We start from the raw sequence: 17,019 nt of genomic DNA, 5'->3' as shown, positions 1-17,019 counted from the left end.
ATTTCCAGTTTGGTTTCCGGTCTGGACACAACACTGAACATGCTATCGTTGCTCTCATCCAATATATTCATGAATGCTTAGATAGAGGTGAAATTCCAGCAACAATTTATTTAGATTTTAAAAAAGCATTCGATACAATATCCAATTGTATTCTTTTTAGTAAATTGGATAATTGTGGTGTGCGTGGACCGGCGTTGGATCTAGTTAAATCTTATCTTGATAAGAGAAAGCAACGATTAGATGGAGGTATTTTCCTCTCTTCACCTGTACATCAGTCTTCGAAGGTTGGGGTACCTCAGGGCTCTGTCCTAGGTCCTCTCCTTTTTTTAATTTATATAAATGATTTTCACCGCGCTTTTACATCCCCGTGTCGCAACACACATTTTGCTGATGATACGGCAGTTTCAATTTCTGAAAAGAATGACGAGGAGTTGGAGACAAAACTGAATACTGCATTTTCTAATGTTCTTGATTGGTGTTCTTCAAATTTTATTGCTTTGAATGTATCAAAAACAAATTTCATAATTTACGGCAGAAAGTCAAATATCTGCCCCCGTATTACCCGGGTTACTTCTTCAAAGTATCTATTATCAATATCTCGGGTGAAAATGACAAAGTACCTTGGACTTGTGATTGACGAAAGCTTATCTTTTAAAACACACATTCAAAATCTACGATTAAAGATTTCAAGGTATGTTGGTTTAATGCGAAGGTTAAAGCTTTGTTTGCCCTACTCTGCTTTACGAAGTATTTATTTTGCTCTGATTCAGACTAATATTAATTATTGTTCTCTAGTATATTTATCTACATTTAAAAGCCATATTAAACCAATACAGATCTTACAAAATAAAGCCCTAAGAATCCTTAAACTTTTTATTCCATCACCTATTGAACTTCCAAATAAGTCTTCTACTGCATCTTTATATACTTATCTAGATATACTTCCAGTCTCTCAACAATTTGCTTTTGGAGCAATTATTTTCAAAATTAATTATGAAATTAAGAAATTACCGCCATATTACCTCCATCAAAGTTTGTTCTCCCAATCACAAGATTTACATAATTATAACACTCGACAAAAAAAGGATATCTACATTGACAAGTATAATACTGAGAGATCTAAATTCGCTCCGTTTGTGTCAATAGCTCGGTGCTGGGATGCTCACAAGGCTCTTATTGATAAATTTTCCTCTATCCATTTAATAAAAAGAAAACTTAAATTTCATTTAGTTCAGGATTATTTTTAATTAATTAAGTAATTTTTTAGTAAGGCAAAGTTTTTGTATGGTTCGTTGCTCTGGGTTATTATGGGCCTCTCAGCTATCTTCCAGTATTAATTTATATTTAATAGTATTACATTCTTAATTTCTTCAACAGTATTGAATGATCCTGAGCTAGCTGCTACTTTCATACTATTGTTGTGTTATTGTATCTTTGCCGTCATGTTTATCTTTGTATTGTAGTGTGTTATTATTTTATTCTTTGTCTAGGCCTAGTTTTTCGAGCTTGTCTCCCCATGGGCCTATGTCATATATATACATGTATGTGCGATTAATAAATAAATGAACTTGAAATTGAACTTGAACAAAAACTCCTAAATAACGACATGATAGGACCCTAAAATTTTTTGATCACCAACCTGAAGCTCCTGACAAGGGATCTCTCGAGTGGTAAGTTTTGAACGACCAAAAACCATAAGTTTATTTTTTGTAAAATTCTGTCCTATATCATTGGAAACAAACCAGCGATTAACAGAGGTAACACTTATATTCAAATTTTCGATCAGTGTCGATGAATCCCTAGCTTTAACTGTTATAGCTGTATCATCTGCAAATAGAAATCCATGGCTAATATTCTCTTGCAAACCTCGTGGAAGATCATTAATACAAATAAAAAATAAAATGGACCTAATACTGAGCCTTGGGGGACACCAAAATCAATAACAAATTTTTCAATTAATCATTTTCCCACCGATATCTACTGTGATTTTGCGTCCGCACATGTATGATTTTATAATTTTTAATCGTTTCCCTCTTATGCCAGAGTTTATCATTTTGTCAAAAAGAATTTCATGATTTAAAGTGTCAAATGCTTTTTTTACATCATAGAAAACAGTAGCCACATGAAAATCATCATGTAAACAATCATTGATTTCAAATAGAAGAGCTACAACTGCGTGTTCTGTCGAACGGTTTGCCCTAAATCCAAATTGATATTTGGTGAAGAAATTTATTTTATCCAAAATTCAAGAAATCTTTTCTTTTAAAATGTTTTCAAACACTTTAGATACTGGCGATAAAATTGCAATTGGACGATAATTACTTACATCAGATTTATCACCTCGTTTATACAGCGGAATTACTCGGGCAATTTTCCATGCACTAGGGAATATACCTGAATTGATACTCAAATTGAAAATTTAGATAAGTGGTTCAAAAATAACTCTGGCTATACTTTATAACAAATTTGTTGATAGTTCATCATGTCCCACTGAATTGCCGTATTTATATTTTTGATAATCTTTTGGAATTCTGCATAATTAACAGGGGCCAGAAATATGCTCGTATATTCATTGGCAGGGGGGGGTAAATATTGCTTATGCGATCAGCAAGGGGATAAATGTATTCCTGCTGATGCAATTGATTGACCAACACCAACAATTAATCACTAAAGATATTAGCAACATGTTGCGGTCCTCTAACTTCTATACCATTTGCATTAATTAATACATCATGTGAAAACTTTTTATTTTTTTCAATTTTATTCTTACTTAAATTCCAAGTTTTTCAGGGAGAATCAGAATTTTTAAATGAATTTTCATAGTAAAATCTTTCATTTTCTCAAAGAATCCTTACTAACAGATTCTTATAGTTTTTAAAACGTATTATATTTATTCCAGTGGTATACTTTACTTTATATAAACAATTTTGTTCATTAATAGACTTCAAAAGCGATGCATTTACCCAGGGTTTTCGTGGTGTTTGCTACTGTCCTTTTAGATTTTTATACTGGCAAAAAAGATCCAGCTTTTCAGTCAATGTATTGTAAAAGTTATCTAAGGATTGATTTGGATCCATTTCATCAATTACCGAACTCCACCCAACGTCACCGAGTTCTTCTTTTAATTTTAACAATTTTTTCCCCAAAATCTCTTCACTTTGTTGAATTTTTTCATTAATCGGGAAATATAGCTAAAAATCAGCCATAAGTATGCAGTTATCAGATGAATTATCAGGAATGACATATGTACTGACAGCACTATCAGGTGAAAAAATATTATTAATTAGTGAATATGAAGTATCAGTTATCCTGGATGGCATAAGACATACAGAATACAATCCATGAAATAGCGGACATTCTAAAAACTTCTAAGTGTTACTATCCAGTCTATTCTGATTAGCAGAAGCAAGGTTCGTTAAATCAATATTAAAATCTCCAAATATTATAAAAAACTAGATAAGAAGTATTAAGACTAGCTAATTTATCCAAGAAATTTTCAGAACAATTCCTAAATTCTACCCGACTAGTTGACAGACTACGTTAAATAACTGCGATTAGAATCTTCTCATTATTTGGAAGAAAACATTCAACAACGCAAGATTCAAATAGCATTTCAATATTCATAGGCAAAAAATATAGCCTTGTACGGGCTAGTATGCAATTTTTAATTAGAACACCAAGACCCGCTTTCTTTTGCATACTCCTCCCAACATGATGCAATTGATAACCATCAGCATGAATAATTTCAATTGAAAACTTATCTAAAAAAGTTTTGCATAAACCAAATATGTCTGTATCAGATGTCGATAGAAAAGTTCCAATCGTACCCCTTGCAGTCCTCCAGCCCCGGCAATTCCAAAACGATATCCTCCTTGTTCTAGAGTTATTCTTTACCTGTATATTTTAATGTATATTCTAAAATAAATATTGATTTTTTGGTATATCTAATATGCTGCTATTATTTTCATTATAGCTAGCTACAATATTTTGGAAACTGAATGAAACGAAAGGGAATCCCGCTCAAATTCTCTTTACGCTCTTTACGCTAAAGTTTGACTCTTTGCCACAATTCTACTTTTTAAAACAATGAAAAACTTTAGCGTAAAGAGCGTGGGACTGCGGAGGGGACAACCCATCTCATATACGGAGTAATTTCTGTTCGTTTTAAGTTTTAATGTCGCTCCTTACTTTCAGTTAAAAAAACTATTTTTTTTTATTTAATTTCTGAACGTTTTTGAATTAATGCATGTTTGATTTTGGCTCTCCGCACATAAATTATTGAAATGAAATTAGTATATTAATTTTTTTTGGCTAAATGGCTTTCTCTTAGTTTTGATCAGACGATTTTGAGAAATAAGGGGTGGGGAAGGAGGCCTTGCTGCCCTCCAATTTTTCGGTTACTTAAAAAGGCTACTAGAACTTGTAATATTCAACGAACGTTTTTATTAGTAAAAAATATGCGTAACTTAAGAATTAACTTACGTAACAAACTTTATATTCTTATATTTTTATTATGTGTACGAGGGGGTTTGTACCCTCGTTAATACCTCGCTCTTTACACTAAATCGTAAGTTTTGTCCCAATTCTTTAAGAATGACCCCTGAATCAAAAAGGCCGTAGAATAAATAGTTGAAATCACTAAAAATATTTTAGCATCAAGAGCGAGGTATCTATCTCCTCCTAAATACCTCGCTCTTTATTCTAAAGTATTTTTAGAACCCCTCATATGCGTAATAATCTCTGTTCGTCTTAAATTTCAATGCTATTCCTTACTTTCATTTGAAAAAACGTTTTCATGTTTATTTTTTCACTGTTTTTTTTATAGTAATGCTAGAAAATCCTGCGCCCTTTTCATTGAATTTTTCTTCCCCCGTGATATATTCCTCAAAGGAAAGATCCTCCCACAAAGCCCTCTCCCATCAACCCCACCCCCCAAACCAAAAAATCCCCATGAAAACGTCTGTACACTTCCCAATAACCATTACTATATGTAAACACTGGTCAAAGTTTGTAACTTGCAGCCCCTCCCTCAGGGATTGTGGGGGAGTAAGTCATTCCCAAAGACATAGTTATTAGGGTTTTCGACTATGCTGAACAAAATGGCTATCTTAAAATTTTAATCTGTTGACTTTTGGAAAAAAATGAGCATGGGAGGGGGCCTATTTGCCCTCCAATTTTTCGGTCACTTAAAAAGGGCACTAGAACTTTTCCTTTCCGTTAGAATGAGCCCTCTCGCGACATCCTAGGACCACTTGGTCGATAAGATGACCCCTGGGAAAAAACAAAAAAAAAACAAACAAATAAATAAACACGCACCCGTGATTTGTCTTCTGGCAAAAAATACAAAATTCCACATTTTTTAGATAGGAGCTTGAAATTTTTGCTATAGAGTTCTCTGATATACCGAATGCGATAGTGTGATTTTCGTTAAGATTCTATGACTTTTAATGGATGTTTCCCCCTTTTTTCCAAAATAGGGCAAGTTTTCTCAGGCTCGTAACTTTTGATGACAAATACTAAATTAATTGAAACTTAATATTTAGAATCAGCGTAAAAATTCGAATCTTTTGATGTATCTTTTAGTATCAAAATTCCGTTTTTTAGAGTTTCGTTTACTATTGAGCCGGGTCGCCCCTTACTACAGTTCCTTACCACGAACTGTTTGAAAAGAAAATAATTCGGTATTTCGGGGCTTCTGACATTATTACTCCTTTGCGGAAGTTAGGCTCAAAATTGAAAAAGGATTATAGTTTTTCTCTGGGCCCCTTCCACCTCTTAGTTCGTTTATTTTCCCGTTAGTTTTCCCCTGTTTTCGCTTTATAGTTGTGTTATCTCTTAGCAGTAGTTATGGTTGTGGTATATATGTTTTATCGCTCGTATAGTTGTGTTATTGTCAAATTATACTCCATAATAGAGAGGCTCCGAACACCCAGCATTGTATATTAAGCTCTTAATTTGACGTTTTTTTCTAACATGACCAGATTCGTCCTGCGCCCTTTTCATTGAATTTTTTTCCCCCATGACATATTTCTTCAAGGATTGGTCCTCCCACATAGCCCCCTCCCTCAACCCTACCCCCAAAACCAAAAAAATCCCCCTGAAAACGTCTGTACACTTTCCAATAACCATTATTATATGTAAAGACTGGTTGAAGTTTGTAACTTGCAACCCCTCCCCCAGGGACTGTGGGGGAGTAAGTCATCCCCTAAAACATAGTTATTATGATTTTCGACTATGCTAAACAAAATGGCTATCTCAAAATTTTGATCCGTTGACTTTGGGAAAATATGAGCGTGGGAGGGGGCCTAGATGCCCTCCAATTTTTTTGGTCACTTAAAAAGGGCACTAGAACTTTTCATTTCCGTTAGAATGAGCCCTCTTGTGACATTCTAGGACCACTTGGTCGATACGATGACCCCTGGGAAAAAAAAAAAAAAAAAAAAAAAAAAAAAACAAACAAATAAACACGCACCCGTGATTTGTCTTCGGGCAAAAAATGCAAAATTCCACATTTTTGTAGATAGGAACTTGAAACTTCTACAGTAGGGTTCTCTGATACGCTGAATCTGATGGTTTCATTTTCGTCAAGATCCTACGACTTTTAGGGGGTGTTTCCCCCTATTTTCCTAAATAAAGCAAATTTTCTCAGGCTCGTAACTTTTGATGGCTAAGACTAAACTTGATGAAACTTATATATTTAAAATCAGCATTAAAATGCGATTCTTTTGATGTAGCTATTGATATCAAAATTCAATTTTTTAGAGTTTTGGTTACTATTGAGCCGGATCGCTCCTTACTACAGTTCGTTACCACGAACTGTTTGATCAAATATTACCACCATGTCAAGAATAACCACGCCACGACCCACGCGCCCAACTAACATAAAAAAAGGTGACACACATAGAAACAACTAAGAAAAGAAAAGAGAAATGTCCTCATTCTAAGAAAAATTCTTTCAATATTCTACCACTATTCATAAAGACCTATATGTGCTTTAAAACAAGCAGTAAAAAAGAATCGATAAGTCAGGAGAAAGAATAGTAATAAATATATAGAGCAATTAAAATTAGTAAGAAGATAAGTAATTCGTAAATAAATACGAGGCAAAACAAGATTAAACATTATTCCTACTTGTATATTTTAAGACATACTAACAGGGTGCTTTACTATTAGACGATTTACTATTTACTATTAGACGATAGACTTACTATTAGACGATTTACTATTTACTATTAGACGATAGATTTACTATAAGACGATTTACTATTTACTATTAGACGATTTACTATTTACTATTAGACGATAGACTTACTATTAGACGATTTACTATTTACTATTAGACGATAGATTTACTATAAGACGATTTACTATTTACTATTAGACGATTTACTATTTACTATTAGACGATAGACTTACTATTAGACGATTTACTATTTACTATTAGAGGATAGATTTACTATAAGACGATTTACTATTTACTATTAGACGATTTACTATTTACTATTAGACGATAGACTTACTATTAGACGATTTACTATTTACTATTAGACGATATATTTACTATTAGACGATTTATTATTTACTATTAGACGATAGATTTACTATTAGACGATTTACTATTTACTATTAGACGATATATTTACTATTAGACGATTTACTATTAGACGATTTTATTCCACTGAAACATCACTTGGAAAACTATGATGTACATGTCCTCGGACGTTCGGAAAGTCGTCAACCTCGGGTATGCTATCACTAAATGAATATTTTGTAATTGAGCCGTCAGGTCTTTTCACAAACAAGTTTGTCTGAATCCCCTTTGATATCCATGCCTCATATCTAGGAATCTTCCGCAAATTTATCCTGTATCGCTAAAATTAGCTTACGTAGTTTACGAATTTCGGCTGGCACATCATCACTAATAAACAAGTTGTTATTGTTTCCATGAAATGTCTTGTCCTTCAGCTTGCTGGCATTTTTTATAATAGAAAACTTGTCGTGTTTTTTATTTAGTGTCACTTTTAAGACACTAAATAACTTGGCCGAGTCACGACGTAGGCAATAATCCTCCTAAACCAATGAAAAAAGAATTTACGATTTCTGTCATATTGCGAAATTGTAAAATTTACTTCAGGCAATTTTAATCCATGGCGAACAACTTCTGTGAATGAAGCTTTAGCGTTATAAATAAAAAAAAAAACAGTTTTTTTTAACTGAAAGTAAGGAGCGACATTAAAACTTAAAACTAACAGAAATTACTTCGTATATGAAAGGGGCAGCTTCCTCATCAACGTCCCGCTCTTTACGCTAAAGTTTGGCTCTTTCTCTCAACTCTACTTTTTAAAACAGTAAAAAACTTTAGCGTAAAGAGCGGGACGTTGATGAGGAATCAGCCCCTTTCATATGCGAAGTAATTTCTGTTCGTTTTAAGTTTTAATGTCGCTCCTTTCAGTTAAAAAAACTTGTTTTTTTATTTAATTTCTGAACGTTTTTGAATCAATGCATGTTTTGATTTTGGCTCTCCGCAGAGAAATAATTAAAACCAAATTTGCATTTTTTTTTTTTTTTTGCTAAATGGCTTTCTCATAGTTTTGATCAAATGATTTTGAGAAAAAAAGGAGTGGGGGAGGAAGCCTAGTTGCCCTCCGATTTTTTGACTTAAAAAGGAAACTAGAACTTTCAATTTTTTGCGAATGTTTTTATTTGTAAAAGATATACGTAACTTGTAAATTAGCTTACGTTACAAACTTTTGTATTCTCATGTTTTTATTACATATATGAGGGGGTTCATCCCCTCTTCAGTGCCTCGCTCTTTACACTAAAGCTCAAATTTTGTCCCAATTCATTAAGAATGACCCCTGAATCACAAAAGCCGTAGAATAAATAGTTGAAATTACTAAAAATACTTTAGCGTAAAGAGCAAAGTATTAGGAGGAGGTGAGCCCCTCATATGCGTAATAATTTCTGTTCGTATTAAGTTTTAATGCTGTTCCTTACTTCCAGTTGAAAAAACTTTTCCATATTTATTATTTCATTGTGTTTTTTTTTAAATAATGCTAGAAAGTCCTGCGCTCCCTTCATGGAAATTTTCTTCCCCAGGACAAATTCCTCGATGGAAAGTTCTCCAAATATATCCCCCAAAATATCTCCCTCTTCTCAACCCCTCCCCCCAACCGAAAATCCCCCTGAAAGCGTCTGTACACTTCTAAATAACCATTACTATATGTAAGCACTGGTCGAAGTTTGTAACTTGTAGCCCCTCCCACGGGGACTATGGGGGAATAAGTGGTCCCCGAAGACATAGTTATAAGGTTTATCGACTACGTTGAGTAAAATGGCTATCTCAGAATTTTGATCCATTGACTTTGGGAAAATAATTAGCGTAGGAGGGGGCCTAGGTGCCCTCCAATGTTTTTGGTCACTTAAAAAGGGCACTAGAACTTTTCATTTCCATTAGAATGAGGCCTCTCACAACTTTCTAGGACCACTGGGTCGATACGATCACCCCTGGGGAAAAAAAACAACAAATAAACACGTATCCGTGATCTGCCTTCTGGCAAAAAAATACAAAATTCCACATTTTTGAAAATAGGAGCTTGAAACCTCTACAATAGGGTTTTCTGATACGCTGAATCTGATGGTGTGATTTTCGTTAAGATTCTATGACTTTTAGGGGGTGTTTTCTCCTATTTTCTAAAATGAGGCAAATTTTCTCAGGCTCGTAACTTTTGATGGGTATGATTAAACTTGATGAAACTTATATATTTAAAATCAGCATTAAAATGCAATTCTTTTGATATTGCTATTGGTATCAAAATTCCATTTTGTAGAGTTTTGGTTACTATTGAGCCGGGTCGCTCCTTACTACAGTTCGTTACCACGAACTGTTTGATCAATATCCATGCAAACTGCATTCCATATTATTTTCCAATTTAATGGCTTCCAATTTCACAATCCGACAACTCAAATTTTCATATTTTCCTCTTAACCTTGTTAATTCATCGGTACAGGTTTTAATTGCAAATTGCCAGGATGTGTCATTTTCATTTTTTCCAATCTTCAATTCACCATTAACCTTCTTATTTTTAAGAAGCGAATTTTATTTATAAAAACACCTAATTAAGTGCATATATTGTCTAATTTATTACCATTTTCTTTTACGATTTCAAGAATTTGCTTAAAATCTGCAGCTAGTATTGATATTTCCAGTTTCGATCTAGAGCTATCATCTGATGTGTCTAATGAAGTATTCATGTCTTCTTGTTTCGCATTTTTCCTTTTACATCCCGTTGTATATTAACAGTGTACTAATATCCAAATATCAATACGCATTACTAAGCATCCAACAGTTCTTGAAATAATATTTTCAGCATTGGCTGAATGTCCAAAAGTTCTTGAAATAATATTTTCACATAAATCCACACAGAGCTCTTAAATGCGTCTTACTCTGACGAGAGCATTGAATGAACTCATTAAAAGCGACATTAAAACGAACAGAAATTATTGCATATATGAAAGGGACAGCTCCCTCCCCAACGCCTCACTCTTTACGCTTAAGTTTTTTATTGTTTTTAAAAGTAGAGTTGTGAAAAAATGTCAAACTTTAGCGTAAGGAGCGGGGCGTTGAGGAGGGGACAGTCCGTTTCATATACGGAATAATTTTTTCGTTTTAAGTTTTAATGTTGCTCCTATCTTTCAGTTAAAAAATATTTTTTATTTAATTTCTGAACTTTTTTGAATTAATGCAAGTGTTGATTTTAGATCACCGTACATGAATAATTGAAACTAAATTTGCATATTAACTGAACTTTTTTTGGCTAAGTGGCTCTTTCAAAGTTTTGATGACTTTGAGGAAAAAGGGTCGGGGAGGGGGCCTAGTTGCCCTCAAATTTTTTTGGTTGCTCATAAAGGCTACTGGGACTTTTAACTTTTTTACGAGCGTTTTATTAGTAAGAAATATACGTAACATACAAATTAATTTATAACGAACTTCTATATCCGTATATTTTCATTACGTATATGGGGGAAGGGGGTTTGTCCCCTCGTCAATACCTCGCTCTTTACCCCAAAGTTCAAACTTTGTTCCAATTCTTTAAGAATAAAAAAAAAACAGTTGGCTAAAAGGAAATTTGTAAATTAATTAATTTTTTTGGCTAAATGTCTGTCTCATAGTTTTGATCGGATGATTTTGAGAAAAAAAGGAGCGGGAGAGTAGGCCTAGTTACCCTCTAATTTTTTGATTACTTATAAAGGCAACTAGAACTTTAATTTTACGAACGTTTTTATTAGTAAATTACACGTAACTTACAAACTAAACTACGTAACGAACTTCCTAATTCGTATGTTTTTATTATATGTTATTATATGAGGGGGTTCACCTCCTCGTAAATACCTCGCTCTTTACACTAAATTTTAAATTTTGTCCCAATTCGTTAAGAATGACACCTGAATGACAAAGGTCGTAGAGTAAATAGTTGAAATCAATAAAATTACTTTAGCGTAAAGAGTGAAGTATTAGGACGAGGTGAACCCCCATCATGTGCGTAATAATTTCTGTTCGATTCAGGTTTTAACGCTGCTCCTTACTTTCAGTTTAAGAAACTTTTTCATATTTATTTTTTCATTGCTCTTTAAAAAAATGCTAAGAAATCCTGCGCCCCCTTCATGGAAATTCTCTTCCCCCATGACAAATTCCTCCATGAAAAGCTCCCCCCGTATAACCCGCTCCCGTCAACTCATCCCCCAACCAAAAATATCTCTTTGAAAGTGTCTGTACACTTCCCAATAACCGGGGACTGAAGGGAGTAAGTCGTCCCCAAAGACAAAGTTATTAGGTTTCTTGACTATGTTGAATAAAATGGCTATCTCAGAATTCTGATCCAGTGACTTTGACAAAAAATGAGCGTAGGAGGGGGCCTAGGTGCCCTCTAGTTTTTTTAGTCACTTAAACAGGGCACTAGAACTTTTAATTCCCGTTAGAATGAGCCCTCACACGACATTCTAGGACCACTGAGTCGATACGATCACCCCTGGGGAAAAAAACAAAAAGAAACAAATAAACACGCATCCGTGATCTGTCTTGTGGCAAAAAATGCCAAATTTCACATTTTTGTAGATAGGAGCTGAATTTGATGGTGCAATTTTCGTTAAGGTTCCATGACTTTTAAGGGGGTGTCTCCCCCTATTTTCTAAAATAAAGCAAATTTTCTCAGGCTCGTAACTATCGATGGATAATTCTAAACTTATAAAACTTAAATATTTAAAATCAGCATTCAAATGCAATTCTTTTGATGTAACTATTGTTATAAAAATTCTGTTTTTTAGAGTTTTGGTTACTATTGAGCCGGGTCGCTCCTTATTACAGTTCGTTACCACGAACTGTTTGATGACCCCTGAACCACAACGGTCGTTTGATTATAATAAATAGCTATTTTGAAATTACTAAAAATACTTTAGCATAAAGATTGACGGATTTAGGAAGGGACATACCCCCTCATATACGTAATGACCTTTGTTGGTTTTAAGTTATAATGTTGCTCCTTACTTTCAGTTGAAGAAAACTTATTTTCTTATTTAATTTCTTATTGATGTTTTAGATGATGGTGGGAAATCAAGCACCCCCTTCATGGAAAATCCCTTCCCCTAAGATAAATTCCTCCATGAAAAGATCCTCTCACATAATCCCCACCACCACCACCAAAAAAAAATACCCCCTGAAAACGTCTTTATACTTCGTCAATAACCAATATTATATGTAAACAATACGCAAAGTTCATAACTTGCAGCCCTTCCCCCGAGGACTTTGGGGGATTAAGTCGTCCTCAAAGACACATTTATTTGGTATTCGACTATGTTCAGCAATGTAGCTATCTCAAAATTTTGATACGGTGACTATGGGAAAAAAGAGCGTAAGAGGGGGCCTAGTTGCCCTCCAATTTTTTTGGTACCTCAAAAAAGGGCATTAGAACTTTTAAATTCCCTGAAACTCCCACTTTAATACAATAGGCCTCACTAGTTGCCGTAATCGCAGTAGTAGTAGTAGCACACGCATAGTACAGTTTGTTCAAAAGACACCTCAACATACCCTGAAAGTTTCAACTTAATGATCTATTTCATTCCAGAGATATTGCTGGTGCATATTGCTTGAGATATTGCTCGTGCAAAATTAAATCTGATTCAGTAGTTTTACTGCTGTTAAGGTATGCTTATAGGGAACGTTTATTAGTCCAAAATATCCCTTTGTATGCCCTGAAAGTTTCAACTTGATTTTCTAAGCCGTTCTGGAAACACTGCTGATACGGATTTTTGACAGCATGCATGCGCACAGAGTATTTTAATTTAATTCAACATGCCCCTCAATATTTTCCGAGAGTTTTTCCTTAATAACTTGAACCTTAGTAGTAGCAGTAATAATAGTAGTAAAACTAGTAGTAGATGAATGTATATAAAACCTTTTGCTTGGTCCAATATCCCTCTAAACACGCGCTGAAAGTTTTAATTTAATACTCTAAGCTGTCCCTGAGATATAGCTGTTACGCCCTTTTAATAACTTGCATCCACAGCGTTTTTTAATTCAGCATATTTCACTATCCTCTTCAACATTCCCTGAAGGTTCCACTGCAATACCATTAGCTTCAGTAGCTCTAGTAGTTTTCGTCGTAATTGTAGTTAAAGTTGAAATAGTCCTATAGTCGAAATAGTTGAAATTTTCATAATAGGTATGCATACAGTGTGTTTTAATTAGTTCAACTTATCTCTAAACATTTGCTGAAAGTTTCATATTCCTATACTTAGTATCAGTAGTAGTCATAGCAACAGTAGTAGCAGTAGCGGTAGTAGTAATATACACAGAGTTCCTTTTGGTTAGTTCACTGTTCCTCTCAATTAGCCCTGAAAGTTTCAACTTCATGATCTAAGCTGTTTCTGATATATTTATCTTACACCCTTCTGGCAACCTGAAAATACACAGTGCTTTTTTATTTATTTAAACAGCCCCCTAAATATTCCCTGAAAGTTTTGCCTTGTCACCCTTAGCCTCTGCAGAAGTAGTGATCTTAGCGGTAACATGCATAGAGTGCTTTTTGGTTAGTTCAAAATTCCCCTTAACATGCCCTGAAAGGTTCAACTTAATACTCTAAGCTCCTCCTAAGAAATTGCTTTTATTCCCTTTTGAAAACCTGAAATTATATAATTTATTTTGATATAGTTGAAACTCCCCCCAGAAATTCCCTGAAAGTTTCACCTTTATACCAGTAGCTTCACTAGCTGCATTAGCCGTAATAGTAGTAGCAGAATGCACATAATACCTTTTGTTCAAAATCCACCTCAATGTCCCCCAAAAGCTTCAACTTAATAATTTAAGCCATTCCTGAGATATTGCAAGTACATTATTTTGACAATCCGCATGGCGATTGTGTGTTTTTTCTAGTACAACATCCCTCTAAACATTCCCTGAAAGTTTCACCTTAATACCCATAGCTTCAGCAGTAAAAATAGTTGTAGTAGTAGTAGCTTAAGCATTAGTATGCATTTTTTCAACATATCGATTGACACATGCTGAAAGATTCAATTTATTTTCATAAGCACTTTCTGGGCCATTGCTGATACGTCCTTTTGACAACCTGTCTGCACATCTTGCACTTTGATTCAATTCAACACTTTTTCAACATTTTTGAAATTTTCACCCAAATATTCTTTCCATCGGTTGTAACATTAGTTGTAGAGGTAGTAATTAATAATGATAATAGCAATAGCAGTAGTAGCAGCAATATTAATGGTAGCAGTATTAGTAGTAGCATTAGTAGTAGCGGCAGTAGTAGTGGTAGTAGCAGAAGTAGTAGTAGTGGTAGTGGAAGAAGTTGTAGTGGTAGCTATTAGTGGTAAACATAGTATGAATGATGATAGTAGTAACAGCAGTAGCCAATTCTAGTAGTGGTAGTAGTAGCAGTACTGGTAGAAGTGGTAGCAGTAGTCTTAGTAGTATTAGTAGCAGTAGTTGTTGTTGTAGTAGTTGTTGTAGTTGTAGTAGTAGCAAGCAATTATTAACCTTTTGTTTATTGCAAAATCCCCTACACATAAACCTATATATTTTACCTTCATACTCCAAGTTGCTCCTAAGATATTGTTTATACGCCCTTTTGCCAACCTCAGACAGTATGATTTTATTCAGTTCAACTTCGCCACTCATTTTTCTCTGATATTTCACCTTCATACCCTTAACCTTGGTTATAAGTAGTTGTGACAGTAATAGTAGCAGCAGTATTGCTACTAGTTGTAGTTGTAGGCTACTAATAGTAGTAGCTGTGTTACAGTGGTAGAAGTAGTATGTTGCCTTTTGGCTAGTTGAATATCCTCCTCACCAGGCCCACAAAGTTTCAACTTAACCTTAAAGTTGTTTCTATTAAATTGCCAATATACTCCATTGATAGCTTGTATTCCGATAGTGTGTTTTAGTTAGGTCAACTTTCCCCCCACATTGCCTTAAATTTTATTTTAATGTTCTCAGCCTTAATATTAGTTGCAATAGAAGTAGTAGTTGGAGTAGCAGTAGTAGTGGTGGTAGTATTAGTAGTAGCTTATGCATATTGCCTTTTAATAAATTGATCTTTCCCCAAAGTATTCTCAGAATTTCCATCCTAATACCCTAAGCCATTCCTGAGAACTCCACTTTTGACAATCTGCATGTACAAAATATTTTTTGATCTAGTTCATCTTTTCTCTCAATATTCTTTGAGTTATTTGCTGTCCCTCTTCTAGATTTTGAAAAATGTCAAAATAATTACTTTTTCAGTCGACTTTTTTAGTAGTTTAAGTTGAAACAGGAAAAATACCGAAAAATTAGTCCTCATACGATTTTGAGAACTTAAGCTAATGATGTGTCGTACTTAGTTTTGTAGGCTTAGTTAATTATTTGAACGATTAGGGTAACGTCGTCTTTTTTTGCCACTCCCAAGATTCTAATATAAGGCTCGGTAAAAATTTGGTCAATTGGCAAGTTAATTGTGGAAAGCTTATCTTTTCGCATTTTATAAGGATTAGGGATCCCATATGTGGTCAGAATGGCGAACTTGAATCAATATTTTAATTTCTCAATATCTTGGCCATCAGACATTCTTTTAGCAATGGGCCCTTGCATATTTCATGTACCTATGATTGACTTAAACTTCTTTTTGTCTGAATGTCTTTCGTCTAGGTCTTCAAGGATTTCACTTTAGGATTTTTTAAAGCCTCGTGTGTCTAATCTTAGCTTTCACTTCATTGTTAATCTTAAGTTCAGACAGTGTTTGATTCCAAACAACGAATACTATAAATGCTTGATTTGTTCTTAATATATTCAGTTTTGGGAAGGCTCAGATATGTCAAATTATTTTAAATTGTTCTAATGTATATTTTTTACAGCTTTAAAAACTTGTGAAAATGGTTTTCCGAATAGCTGTGCCCTCATAGACGAAGCAGCAACATGTGTACCAAACGACTATGGTGGATTCTCTTGTATTTGTTCATCTAACAATTATGTGTCTCAAAATATTTCAGCTGCAACACAGTTATGTGTTTGTAAGTATTTCTTTTCCATTCTATGAAAAACTTTTAGGTACGGTAGTTACTTCTGTAACATCTAACCTAAGTAGAAGTAAAACTTAACATTCTGGTTCCATTTTGAAATATTGTAGGTCCAGAACATCAATATTCACTTGCTGTAAGTAGTATTGTGCATAAGAGTGATACTTGCTAATTGTACAGCAGCCTCTCAAAAAGGGTTAATGCGCTAGACACTAGATTCATGACTTACAAATTTTTTTGTATTTGCAGTTAGGCTACGGATACGCGTTGTTGTTTTTGGGTGCAAATGTTTACTTTTTCGTTTCTGTTTTTTTCTCGTTTATTACTCCGTTCTTTTTGCATTATGGTAAGCCTATTTTTAAATAAAATCCAAAAGGATATCATATTATATGTTATCTATTATTAGACAATGGAGGGGAATAATCTTTTCTCTATTTTGTTTGACCTATTTGCGTGATG

At 34.2% G+C, this 17,019-nt stretch overlaps 1 protein-coding gene across 6 annotated transcripts in view; it reads left to right on the top strand.

The window, feature by feature from the left end:
• LOC136040562 (fibrillin-2-like) overlaps nucleotides 1-17,019 on the top strand; it is a 91,373-nt gene that overhangs the window by 62,595 nt on the left and 11,759 nt on the right. For all 6 annotated transcript variants that reach the window (XM_065724784.1, XM_065724783.1, XM_065724785.1 and 3 more), the window contains one exon: nucleotides 16,399-16,554. In XM_065724784.1, coding sequence (XP_065580856.1) covers nucleotides 16,399-16,554 — 156 coding nt within the window. The remainder of the gene's footprint in view (nucleotides 1-16,398; nucleotides 16,555-17,019) is intronic.

The sequence above is a fragment of the Artemia franciscana genome, chromosome 21, assembly GCF_032884065.1.
Source record: "Artemia franciscana chromosome 21, ASM3288406v1, whole genome shotgun sequence".
Classification (NCBI taxonomy): domain Eukaryota; kingdom Metazoa; phylum Arthropoda; class Branchiopoda; order Anostraca; family Artemiidae; genus Artemia; species Artemia franciscana.
Note: the sequence above shows the minus strand (reverse complement) of the source record. Positions and strands in the feature narration are given on the sequence as shown.